Here is an 11,692-nt window from a genome sequence, read left to right on the forward strand (position 1 = left end):
TTCACTGGGGGGCAAGAGTCAGCTGATGCCATGATGCTCAGGACAAACAAAGAATTAAGAGGGACTGCTGTGTCAGTATTTCAGCTCTATATTCTATGCATTTGTCATGGACATGTTATATAAACATCTCTGTTAAAACTAGTATTAAGATATTTTCAAGCCCCTCAAACAGCCAACTTGTCAGATAAATAATGTGAAAAAACCTCTGAAATTGCAAATAGAGATTTTGTGGCATAAATTGCCTTCAGCTGTGATTTCTTAGCTATTGTGACTTCTGTGTTTTTCATTTGTGCAGTATCTAGCTCAAACAGGAGCTGAGACAGTAATTTGAGAATGATATAACATCAATAAAAAATCTGGTACTTACAAAAATCTGCTTGATGAGCATTTTTCAACTTTATGATTCTTACAGTAAGCAAGGAGTAAGGTGTCATTTCTTCCTGCTGAAAAAAACCCAAACAAACCAATAAAGGAGATGTATTTTAAAGTTTTGAATATGTGTATTGACTGTAATGTAACCAAACAAAAATGTAATAGGCAGCATAAATAGGCATAAACTTTCTCCACAAATTTCATTGGCCCCTAAAGCCTGTAGCTATCTAAGCACAAAGAGAAGGTGTGGAAAGACAGGATGAATAGAAAAGTTAAGATGGCATAAAAAAGCTGAAAAAGTTGATTTAGCCAGTAACATTAAATTGTACACTACCATCAGCAGCCAGTATGAAGACAACATTCAGTGAATCCAGAAATCAGAGATCCTTCAAATTTGCTTTGCTGTTGACCAACAGCCTGTGTTGTGCTGTTGGTAGAATCAAGGTTCTTCTTTTAATGCAGTGTTTGGATAATTGAAGAGAAGGGGGGAAAGAGATGGGTCTCTTAATGTTTTCTTGCTTGCTTTTAAAAGAACCATTTTCATGAGAGAGAGATGACTAAGGATGAATGTTAGCACCTTAGGGAATGTCTCAGGACTACACAACACACAGCTTGGGACAAACACTCCAAGTTTGGGAACAGAGGTTTTCCATACCAAGGATGGTTAATCTGATTGATAGACATGGCATAGTTTTGACTACAACCCTTCACTTAAAGAAGGCTACCTCCAATTCCTTGTTGAAGGTGCCAGGTCTGACCATGTGGGTCTGTAAAGCTGTGACAATCACGTGTGCTTGATGGATTTCACATCTTCAGAGAATATGCTCCTCCCAGCAGCAGCTAGAGCAAGCAGAATGCCACAAAAAGGAGGAGAAAACAGACAGTATTTACTATGGCTGCAGCACAGGTGGTTATATTGATTCTCTAACTGTGGGAGCAGTTGGGGAAAATTTATCAAAACAGCTCAAGCTTATGGAAAGGAAAGAGAGTTGGATCATGGTTGTACTGAAGGGACTGAAAGCAAAGGGTAAATCAGTACTGGGGATGGCTCCCTCTCTCCCTGTGTAGGAACAGAAGCAGACAAAAAGGGGGAATTTCAGGAATTTCAGATGGTACTGAGTAATAAGTTCTGCAGTTGATGTATAATTATAGTAGTAACAGGTCTTGTTAGATAGGAGTGACATAAAATGAGTGCAGTGAATATCTGAGGATGAGGCTCTGCAGGGGAAAGAAAATGCAAACTCTCTCAAATCCCAAGGTCTGAATGCTACTGCAACGTGAAGAGCTTTAATCTGCATACAAATATGTTATCAGCAGATCCTGAATTGAGTATCTCCAATAAAAGGGGAAAGTATAAATAGTATATCTATAAATAAGATGTACTTTAAAAAGTCACCTTGAGTTAGTCAGGCTATGAAATCATTAGGAATTCTTAAAGGACTTCTGAGCAAAGCATTAATGAAAACAAAATATTAGAGCATTAAAATGAAGCAGATTAAGAAACAGGGGAATGCTTGCAGTTCTAGTAGCAAGGCCAAAATGGCCAAACTTATTATGATGCCACTTGTGTATTTGTAAAAAGATATTCAGACAAATAATACTGAAGGCACAGTATAAAGTGGGTCAAGAAACAGGTGGCCACTTCAGTGACCAATAGGTAGGTGGTCACTGACATTCACAAAAAACTCAAGGAGAAGTTCAGATAATGGCAGAAGACAAATGGATCAGTAAGTCTTAGTAAAATCACAATGTGAAACATCAACAAGAAGGGTGGCCAAAGGAAGAAGCTGCTATGAAAGCTAATGACCAACGTTTGGAAAAGAATCTGAAGTGAAATAGAAGAGAGCTGGTTGAAGATGATGAAGCAATTAGGAGATGTTATCTATTTTCTGAGAAACTTCAATTAAAATAACAGGGAGAAAGTCTCCAGTGAAATAAATGAAAGTACATACAAAGGTGCTGCTACTGTGACAAAAGTCAAGGACTGATAAAAAGGTCAAAGCAGAAGAAATTAGTGAGACAAGACAGTACATCTGTTGAAGTGTGTAGAGCATTGGACCATGGGATATCCATCATGAAAATATTTAGCTTCACCTCTCAAATAATTTCCATCTCTATAAGAATGAAAGACATGAAGGTCATAAAAGGAAATTGCACAAAAAATGCAGTAATTTCCAGGCTATGAAGTAGTCCAATAAAACAGCAAGATTGATGTTTTTATAAAATGCTGGGTAATTGAAAGGCACATGAAATAGAAGCCAGTGCCTAATAAAACCATTAGACTTGTCCATGAGCTCAAGCTTATGACCAGGAACCATATCAGGATGTCTTCAGTGAGCTGACAGGTTAAAATGCTAACACTTTTTGCTGTGAGGTACAGAAGCAACACACCCAAAACAACAAGTGGGCCAAAAAAATGCTTTCTCTTCATCAGGCTACAAAGAATAGAATATCTCAGCTTCTGGGTGGGTGAATACCAAGACTAAAAAATAAATTAATCACTGTTGTTCAAAGTCATATGTAAAGCACAGGATATTTTACATGGCTGTGTTCTAAACAGGAGAATTAATATCTCAGCATTATCAGAACACAGGCTGAGCCACCTCCACACAGTTGTGAATTGTTGTTAAAGTTTCCTGAAAATTTAGCAGTGGAGCATATTTAGCAGATAAATTCCATGCACAGCCCCAGGCATATCTTTCTAAACCAAATCCAGTAATTATTCAGTTTATCACACAGCTATGCAAAGTCCTCTCAAATTGAAACAAGTACTTAGGCAAATGTTTGAGCATTTGCATTAAGGAAAGCTTTGTAGCTGTTTGGTTCTTCTGGAACTCAAGGTCTGCTACAAGCATGTTATCCTTTCTAATAGCTCTCTACTAATGATTATCCTCCTGTTGAAGAAGGCAAGTTATAACCTGCAAAAATTGAGGCAATTACCAAAAGCCAACTAGGAAACCAAGTACCTGTAAGAGGCAGATATTGGCCAGTTTAGACAAGTCTGTGCCTTTAATGCCAGTTTTCTGCCAAGATTTATTACAGAGGAGAGAAGATACATTCCAAGCCAGGAGATAAATATAGAGTGTCTGAGAATGTTTTGTTGTTAAACACCTGTGGACAGCAAACAGAACTTTCAGAATTTCATTTGGCACAGAGAAATTATGGCATGAATAATGAACTGAAGCTGTGGAAAGGGTCCCATAGCCCCCATATGCAGGAGTTTATGGCCACAGGATTTTTTTTTTTTTTTTTTAATATTAATTCATGTATGTTCTAAAACATGCTGGATCCTAACAATCTTTATGTAAATATAACTGTGTAAGTGGTAAAGAGGGGTTGGTTGCTTTTAGCCATGGATATTCTAAATCAAAACAGAACTTCAGTATGAATTCATTAAATCATTACAAAACTGCTGAGGAGATTGGGTCATTGTTTTCCCCAACAGCTGCTTTTCCTGCTTTAGTACATTCTGTTGCTGAGCTTTAGCACACACACACAGAGCAAATTAGGAGCACCTAGATGCCATGTCAGTTTTGGTTATGCTACTTTGCCATTTACAGCAAGTTTCACTCCCCACTGGTAGTTTGTACCTTTTGTACACTAATACCCATCTGCAGGAGCTGCCAGCATGCTGTTAACAAGAGATCAGTTTGATCAATCAGCTTGATAAGGTTGTGACATACATAGGCAAGACAATGTAGTTTTCTGTTCATTTGCTGGACTGGTTACATTAAAATAAAACAAACAAAAACAAGCAACCAAGCATATATGAACTATAGATACTTGAATCACACATCATTTAAGATGCCATCAAAAGTAAATTTTCTTTTTGTTTGGAGCCCCCATGTTTTACTTTGGGGCAGTTTGACACAATGCCAGCAGCAAGAACCATCACTGATAGAGCTGCTATGTGTTTGATAGAACCATATCTGTTCCAGAGGGCCTGCAAGGGTTACTGGAGTTGTTCTTTCATTGTGAAGAGCTGCACAGGGAACAAAACAAGCACTTGTTCTGAAAACTGGCATTAATGACCAAACCCCAAAGGTTCACCAACAACCATGCTCTGACTTTCCAACTCTGCCAACATCCTTCTCTTGTTCTGGAGCTCCATTAAGTCAATAGCAAGCATTAGAAGAATGCAAAGTCAGTCTCATTTTAACAGCAGATTGAGAATATTTTCACTAAGGGATTTCTCTAAGGAGTAAAACCATGTTAACAACACATTATGTTATTAATACTATGCAGATGTTGTATCTAAATAAAATTTTCTTTCATTAAATATTTCTATTTCTACATAACAATGTGAATCTTTAATAACCAAATCTGGGGTGGAAAAAAGATCCTACCCTTCTCAAAAAAGTATTAGTTTAGTCCCCCATATTCTTAGTGTGTTGAAATATGGTACCTTAGCATCATCACTTGGGGATACACAGTGCATCATCCATTTTCTTTCTTCATTTTCCAAGGGACTTGATTTTCTGCTTGAATGCTGCTGAGGGAAGAAGAGGGGATGAAAAAGAGAGCAAAGATCAATTGGTTTTTACTTATTTCAATTCCCCACTGTAGCATTCCAATGTGCACCAGGCAATTTGCCCCTCCTCATGGTGGTGAATAAAATGAGTGTACCAGCTCTGTGCTGGATGGAAAGATTCTGACTCCAGGTCCTGGTAACTGCAAATACCCAAGAAAGGACAGTCTTGTTTTCCTGGAAATTTATGTCCTATAGATAACAGGGGACTTGACTTGTTGTAGATCAGGGGCAAGTCTAAAACCCCAAGACTCCTGCCAGGGTTGTTGTGCTCTCCACTTACCTGAGGCAAGGCAGAGGTTGATGCCATCGAGATCGCTGCTACATTAACAGCAGCTGCTGGGAATGGCACCTTAGCACTGGGCTCCACAGGTGCCAGTGCCTCCTGGAACAAATTTACAATCTTGAAGAAGTCTCAGAAGTTGCTGAACAGGTGTTTTATTGCACTGAGTCAGAGCTCCACCCCTCCAGGATTTCTGAAACAGGGAAATTTCCCACCCACATTATTTGTCCAGAGAGCAGCTGCTGCCAGGTGTGAGCACTCCTATCTGCAGCTCTTGTGGCTGAGCAGAGCCTGCTGAGGGACAAAACTGCTCCCACCTGGGGCTCCAGGAGATGCAGTGGCTGCTGTAACCTGACTGATGATATGATAGAGACCATCCATGTGAGAGAGACTTACAGTGATATTCTAAAAGTGGGCATAGCAATAGCCTGATAAACACATCAACATATTTTCTCCATGCAAACACCTGAATTCCATACATGAGTACATCCTTAATAAAAAATAAATTTAAGAACAGCTATGGAGATGATCATTAGAATGGAGACATTTACATATGAAGATAATAAGAGTTCTTTTGAAGGAACATTTTTCCCTTAAAAATGCTGTTGCCTCATGATTTCTGTGTACACACTCATTTTTTTTGTACTGCTCTATCTCAAAAGACGTTAAAGAATTAAGAAATTTAAAGAAATTAAATAAATAACATTTCTCTGGTCCCTAAACCACATTGTATCATTTCTCCATTTGAAGTGTCCTTATTTCTGGGCTTCACATTTAGTACATCATACAGCTTAACAAATTTAAATGAGGTTCAAACATTTCACCTTGAAAAAAATCATTAAATGTTTCCACAAACTACAATATCAATTTCTGATGCAAAAAAGGTTCAGATTTCTTAGCAACTGTTTTGAAATTGTCATCTGGCTGGACACTATTATAGATTATTGTAATTTAATGGACTGATCCAACATCTTTTGTTGGAATTTTTTTTAATCTAATGAAAATCTGCATGTGTTTAGCACACCTCTAGGAAGCTCAGTGATTAAATTTTCTAAGACATTATGCAAGCATTACTAGGCATGCACACGTTTGCACTGAAAGTCCTCCTGAATGATTAAAATTAGTACTTATGAAAGAACTTGAGATTAATGGGATGACAAAGCATCCTGCTTCCTCTTAGAGATGGGCATAGGTGTGAAATCACTGCCACTCTGACTCTGGCTATGAGTTTTGTGCTAGCACCTTGAGTAACAGAAACTAGACACAAACCCAGTGACTTCTAGAAGTTTCATTACATACTTTCCTTATGTGAACAGTGGAATCAATATGAGAAGTTGTTCTTACAAGAACAAGCTAAGACAATCTGATCATCTGACATGGCATATGCCATACATGTCCATGTACATTAAAGCACACACATTTTCTCTTTCTTCTTCTACAACGTACCTGTGTCCCTGGATGAAGTGCCTAGAAGGGTTTCAGTATCACAGCCAAGATATGAGAACATGTGTTACAATTCCTTTGTAACTGTGCCTCACAAAGGTTGTCAGATCAAGGCTTGTTTCTGAAATGTATGGAAGCTAATGGGTGTGGGGTTTTTGCATTAGATCCTGTTTTCATTTACATTGTCATATTGCACCTTTGCTTTTAAGACAAAAGGAAATGAGGTGGGGGAAGAAGCCTTCAGCATCTCTTAGGAAGCTGACTAAGAGCTGCTTGTTGCCTAATAACTAACTTTTCTTTCCTGACTCAAGCCTTCCCTATATGAAATACCTGTTCTTTAAGCTGAAGTCAGAGGTAGCCAAAGGTACCTTTGACTCAAAGCTGGCACTGGTATTGAATTTCCTAAATTAGTTCAAAGTTCAAAATTGCTTTTTGCTATGAAGCACTATTCCTTTTGAGGCAAACACATCCTTTTCACAAGGTGTGCACTTAGGATACACTTGACCATTAAATCTTCTGAATGCTAAACTCATACTAGAAGCTGGTTCTACTTTCTCTGTATTGAGTGGACAAAAAACAAAACAAAAAAAAAACCCCAAAACACCAAACTTGGCACCTAGCTTCTGAATGTCTGAACACAGCTGAGATGAATCCCACCCTGGGTAATCAGCATGCCCTCTTTAGTCACTTGTTTCCAAAGTCCCTGATGCTGAGGGAGCCTGACATTGAGGAACCTGGTTTTGTTGTTAGCACGTGATTCACCCTCTTGCAATGTGAAGCTCCAAAATACCCTTGGGCCAAAGCTCTATTAGCATATAAATGAAAAATCCTCTCTGGTATCTGTTCAAATAACAAAGAAGAGGTTTTGTGATTACCAAGGTGGCAGAGAATGCAAAATTCGATGTGACTAGTGCCAGTACAAACTTCCAGATGTATTCAGGTCCAGGATCACCAAAGACCCCTGTGGTGGTAAAGCAGGCAGCCTGACTTGGGACTGCTCATGTCCAGGTGCATGAAGGGAGCAATATCAAGCTGGTTTTTCAGTGAAACCCCTGGCTGCAATCTGCAGAAGTTCAGCAGCAGCTTTATAAGCATCTGAGACAAGTTTGGGACAAATGGGGAATCACAGAATTACAGAATCACAGAATCACAGAATCACTACATTGGGAGAGGCCTCCAAGATCCTCAAGTCCAACCCATGCCCTGACACCCCAGCTAAACCAGGGCACTGAGTGCCACATCCAGTCTTTTTTAAAACACATCCAGGGATGTGACTCCCCAGGCAGACAGTTCCAGTACTTGATCACTCTTTCTGTAAAAAACTTTTTCCTATATTTTTCCAACCTATATTTTCTTTGGTGCAGCTTAATGTCAGAGGGAAAGACTGACAGGAGATGGCTGCAACAACTCTTGAGGAAATGCACTCCTGACTTGTGGGAAGAGCCCCAGTGGTCAAATGATACATTTAGTGCAGCTCAAGGAACAGAGAAACTTTGCTGGGCCATCCCAAGACACCACACCTATGGCAATTTTGGGATCTGTCAGCCAGCTGATGAGCTAGTGGTGGCATGCAATTCACTCAAAGTTGCTCTGTCTTGAAACTATTTTCATTTAAGGTTTTTTTTCTTTTTCAATGATTTTTTTCCCCTGACTTGTATGATGTAAGACTACATCATACAAGACTTGTATGTAAAACTACAATAAACACATTCTAGGTCTACAACAATAACTGAGTTAGGAATTCAACATTAATGCTCAAAGACCTGAGTTGGATCAGATTTAATTATTAAAATATTTATTAAAGTGACTGCTAAGGACAAATAAAAGATGAGATAGATTTTTTGTTTTCTTTCCACTTTCATCAATCATTCTTCATGATTTCTCTTTTCAGCCTCTTTCCCATCCTTTTCACTTCTATGCAGGCTGTAGATGGTTATCTCTCATCCCTATACATGGGCTTTTGACATCAGGTGCTCCAGCACACATTCCTCTCAGATTTTTCAGACCACCTTTCTGAACACAGGAGGAAGGAACCTTCAGTGAAAGCCCTTCTGCTGTACTCCTAATTAGTATTCTTTACTAGAAACAGCTATCTATGTTCTATTCAGGGATACAGGTAAATGCAGCTAATGCCCATCAGTGTGATGCTTCAGGCATCAAAAGTGTTATTACATTGTGGCCCACCTGAATAAAAGCCAAAATGTTCAAGTCCAAGTCCAAAAAATCAAGATATCATAACAATCCCCATGAGAGCAATGCTGAATATCACACACAAGAATCAGGCTTTAATATGGCAATGATTGTGAAACTGTCCCTGATCCACACAGCTGCTTCTGGTGACCCACATGGTCCTTATTTCAACAAGATAGATATATATGTCATCATGAGAAAGGTATACATAAACATATTAATCTGCAATTCATATTAATTATTAATTAATCTAAAATGAATCTTTTAGGTTGGAAAAGAGCTCTAAGTCCATTGAGACCAACTGTTAATCTAACACTGCTGAGTCTACCACAAAACCATGAAGACATTAGCATAGAAACATGAAATGGCTTGAGAAAATTTGGACCATAAGGTAAAATCAGCAGAAAAAGGAGCATTTCTATCCACTAGAAATATTAAATAGGTTTTAAAAGGTCTCTGTATGCTCCACTCCATGAAAAAAAAGGAATATATACATATCTATCTGTTGTTACATGTATGCTAACTTCAGTCAGACTCAGAAAAAAATCTGTATTCAGAAAATATTTCAGAAACTCTCCAACAAGTACTTAATGTCCTGGACAAATACTGATAGTACATCATATTTGCAGGGTTGTTTGCTTATTCTTTTACAGAACATAATCTCAACGTAACAAAATGCCCTTGAGTTTACTATCCTAGTCTAACATATGTGACATCAGAGGCTATCATCAGCTTTGAATTTCCAGTGTTCATTGCAGTTAGCTCCAAGGGATAAAGTATATTACAAAAAAACTAATTGATGAGTAAATCTGTTGGTTACCAGAGAGCATTTCCTGACTATAGAGAGAAAAATGTTATTTCCCATGAGAACTGCTATTTGAGAGTCCCAGGCAAGATCAAAGGGACCCCAATGCAGATGGCAAGTTCAGCCCTATTCTGGCAGTTCCTCCAAGATTTCCCTATTGTTGAGCAGGGTCTCTTTTACCTCCAGAGAGTAAAATGTGGCCACAGCACCTTTCTGAGCACATTGCCTTTCCAGCCAAGTGATGTATAGCCAGCATGTTTCAGCACACATCAGGAGACTGCTCTTCTTAACACGGCAATGCTTCAGGATTTGGTATAATGGAATTACTAATTTTTCTGTCATTTTCTGTGTTACCAAAGACAGTAGAACAGTAGAACAGCCCACATCTGATGCAGGTGTTTCTGGTATGAGAGCCCTGGTGAGAATACACAAGCTGTGAGGAGAGGACAGCCTTAGGGATGGCATACCCAGATGAGGAAAGGCTGCAGCCACTGTGGGCATTTCCCATCCCATCTGCCAGCTGAAAAGGAAGCACAGGGTTAGGTGATGTACTCACTCCAGCTCATCTTGCAGTGCTGCAATTCCTTGTGCCTGTTCCCTGTATGAGAAAGGCCTGGCTGTTGCAGAAGCTCTTGCAGTATCTCCCTCGTGTGCTGTTCGTGCATTGCACAATCTGAGCTGGTGCGCATGGCAGCCCATCTTGCCCCATATACAGCGTGCTGTCACGGGGAAGATGCAGTGATAGCCTTTCCAGGGCACCTGGTAGGTCATGTAAGCAGTGCTCAACAACCCCAGGCTCTGCTGGGAGTCAAAGCTGCCCGTGGTTCTGAGCTATCACACATGCCCCATGCCAGCTGCCTGTGGGATGAGGTCTCAGTGTTGCTACAAACATGACTCCACATGGGTATTCACAAAACAATGCCATTTCTCTGGGACTCTAAAAGGCTTCACAGTTGTCTGTGGAGCCAAGTATGGGAGAATTTGGGACTGGTGTGCAAGAGAGTCTCACCATCATTCCACGTGTTCCAGCTGGATAAAATACAAACCTGTGCATCAATCTAGTGTGGCTGCTTACTCACAAAAGGGATGATCACAAAGATTAAACTATGTCAACAGCTCTGTATGGAAACACTTTAAAGAAACCATTGCAAAACATCTTAAAGGAAGTGTTTCAGAAATGCGTAAGGAAAGAAACATTCTCCAGGAGATCGAGATAGGCAACTATGTAAGTACATCCTATTACATGCTAAATTAAATCACCATTGCAACATTATACTGTGCAAAAACTCACAGACATCAAAGTCAAGCATGACTCCTAGGTCAGGTCAAGAAAACACAGATTAAAGAAGAACAAATTCTTAGTGGCAACCATTGCTGAATCTCCATTATAATAAATGCAAGGGAGCCACACGTTACAAAAGCATGTGGAAACCTGTCTAAACAGCTCTTGCATAAACTCTCACATGGGTTTGATATTTTGATCCTATGTGATGTAACAAGGAAAACCTACTCAGATCACATTGCACAGATAAGACATGAAAGGAAAATTAATTATTTGCTGCATTTCCGTAAGTCCAAGACAATAACAAGCTCATGTGTGCAAATAAAAAGGAAATGTTTATGAAGAGAAAGCAAAATGCTATCACAGGTTTGGACTTACTACTTCATATAAAAAACAAAAAAATTACTAATTAGGCAGCTCAATCAGGGATGATAATAAAACACTTATATTCTATGTTCAAAAAGAAGCCACTTCCCATGTTTCATCAATAAATAATGAAAATGACCACGTAGTCATACAACATCTAATAAGAGAACAGAGATCATTCTTACCAATTAGTTTCTAAAACTATAGGCTGTGACTTTTGACTCTCTATGCTTCAGCTATTTTAATTCCTGGTATACTGCAGAACTACAGAAAGAATGTGAATGTTGTGCCAATTTTAAAAAGCAGCAAGGAGGATGTAGTAATGTGCCAGTATTTTGTTTACCCTGGCTGCCATTGCCATAATGAACACAATGTCTGACTAACTAAAAATCAATTAGCATATATTATCACTCTGGGTTCTCT

The 11,692-nt window shown here is 39.1% G+C and overlaps 1 protein-coding gene across 1 annotated transcript in view; it reads right to left on the reverse strand.

Moving 5' to 3' along the window:
- The window catches only part of LOC130254083 (cytosolic phospholipase A2 epsilon-like), a 34,933-nt gene extending 24,603 nt beyond the window's left edge, over window positions 1-10,330 (reverse strand). The window contains 4 exon segments of the mRNA XM_056493309.1: window positions 368-443; window positions 4,778-4,864; window positions 5,184-5,285; window positions 10,178-10,330. Coding sequence (XP_056349284.1) covers window positions 368-443; window positions 4,778-4,864; window positions 5,184-5,285; window positions 10,178-10,330 — 418 coding nt within the window.
- Between the last annotated feature and the right edge of the window lie 1,362 nt (window positions 10,331-11,692).

The sequence above is a fragment of the Oenanthe melanoleuca genome, chromosome 5, assembly GCF_029582105.1.
Source record: "Oenanthe melanoleuca isolate GR-GAL-2019-014 chromosome 5, OMel1.0, whole genome shotgun sequence".
Lineage (NCBI taxonomy): Eukaryota > Metazoa > Chordata > Aves > Passeriformes > Muscicapidae > Oenanthe > Oenanthe melanoleuca.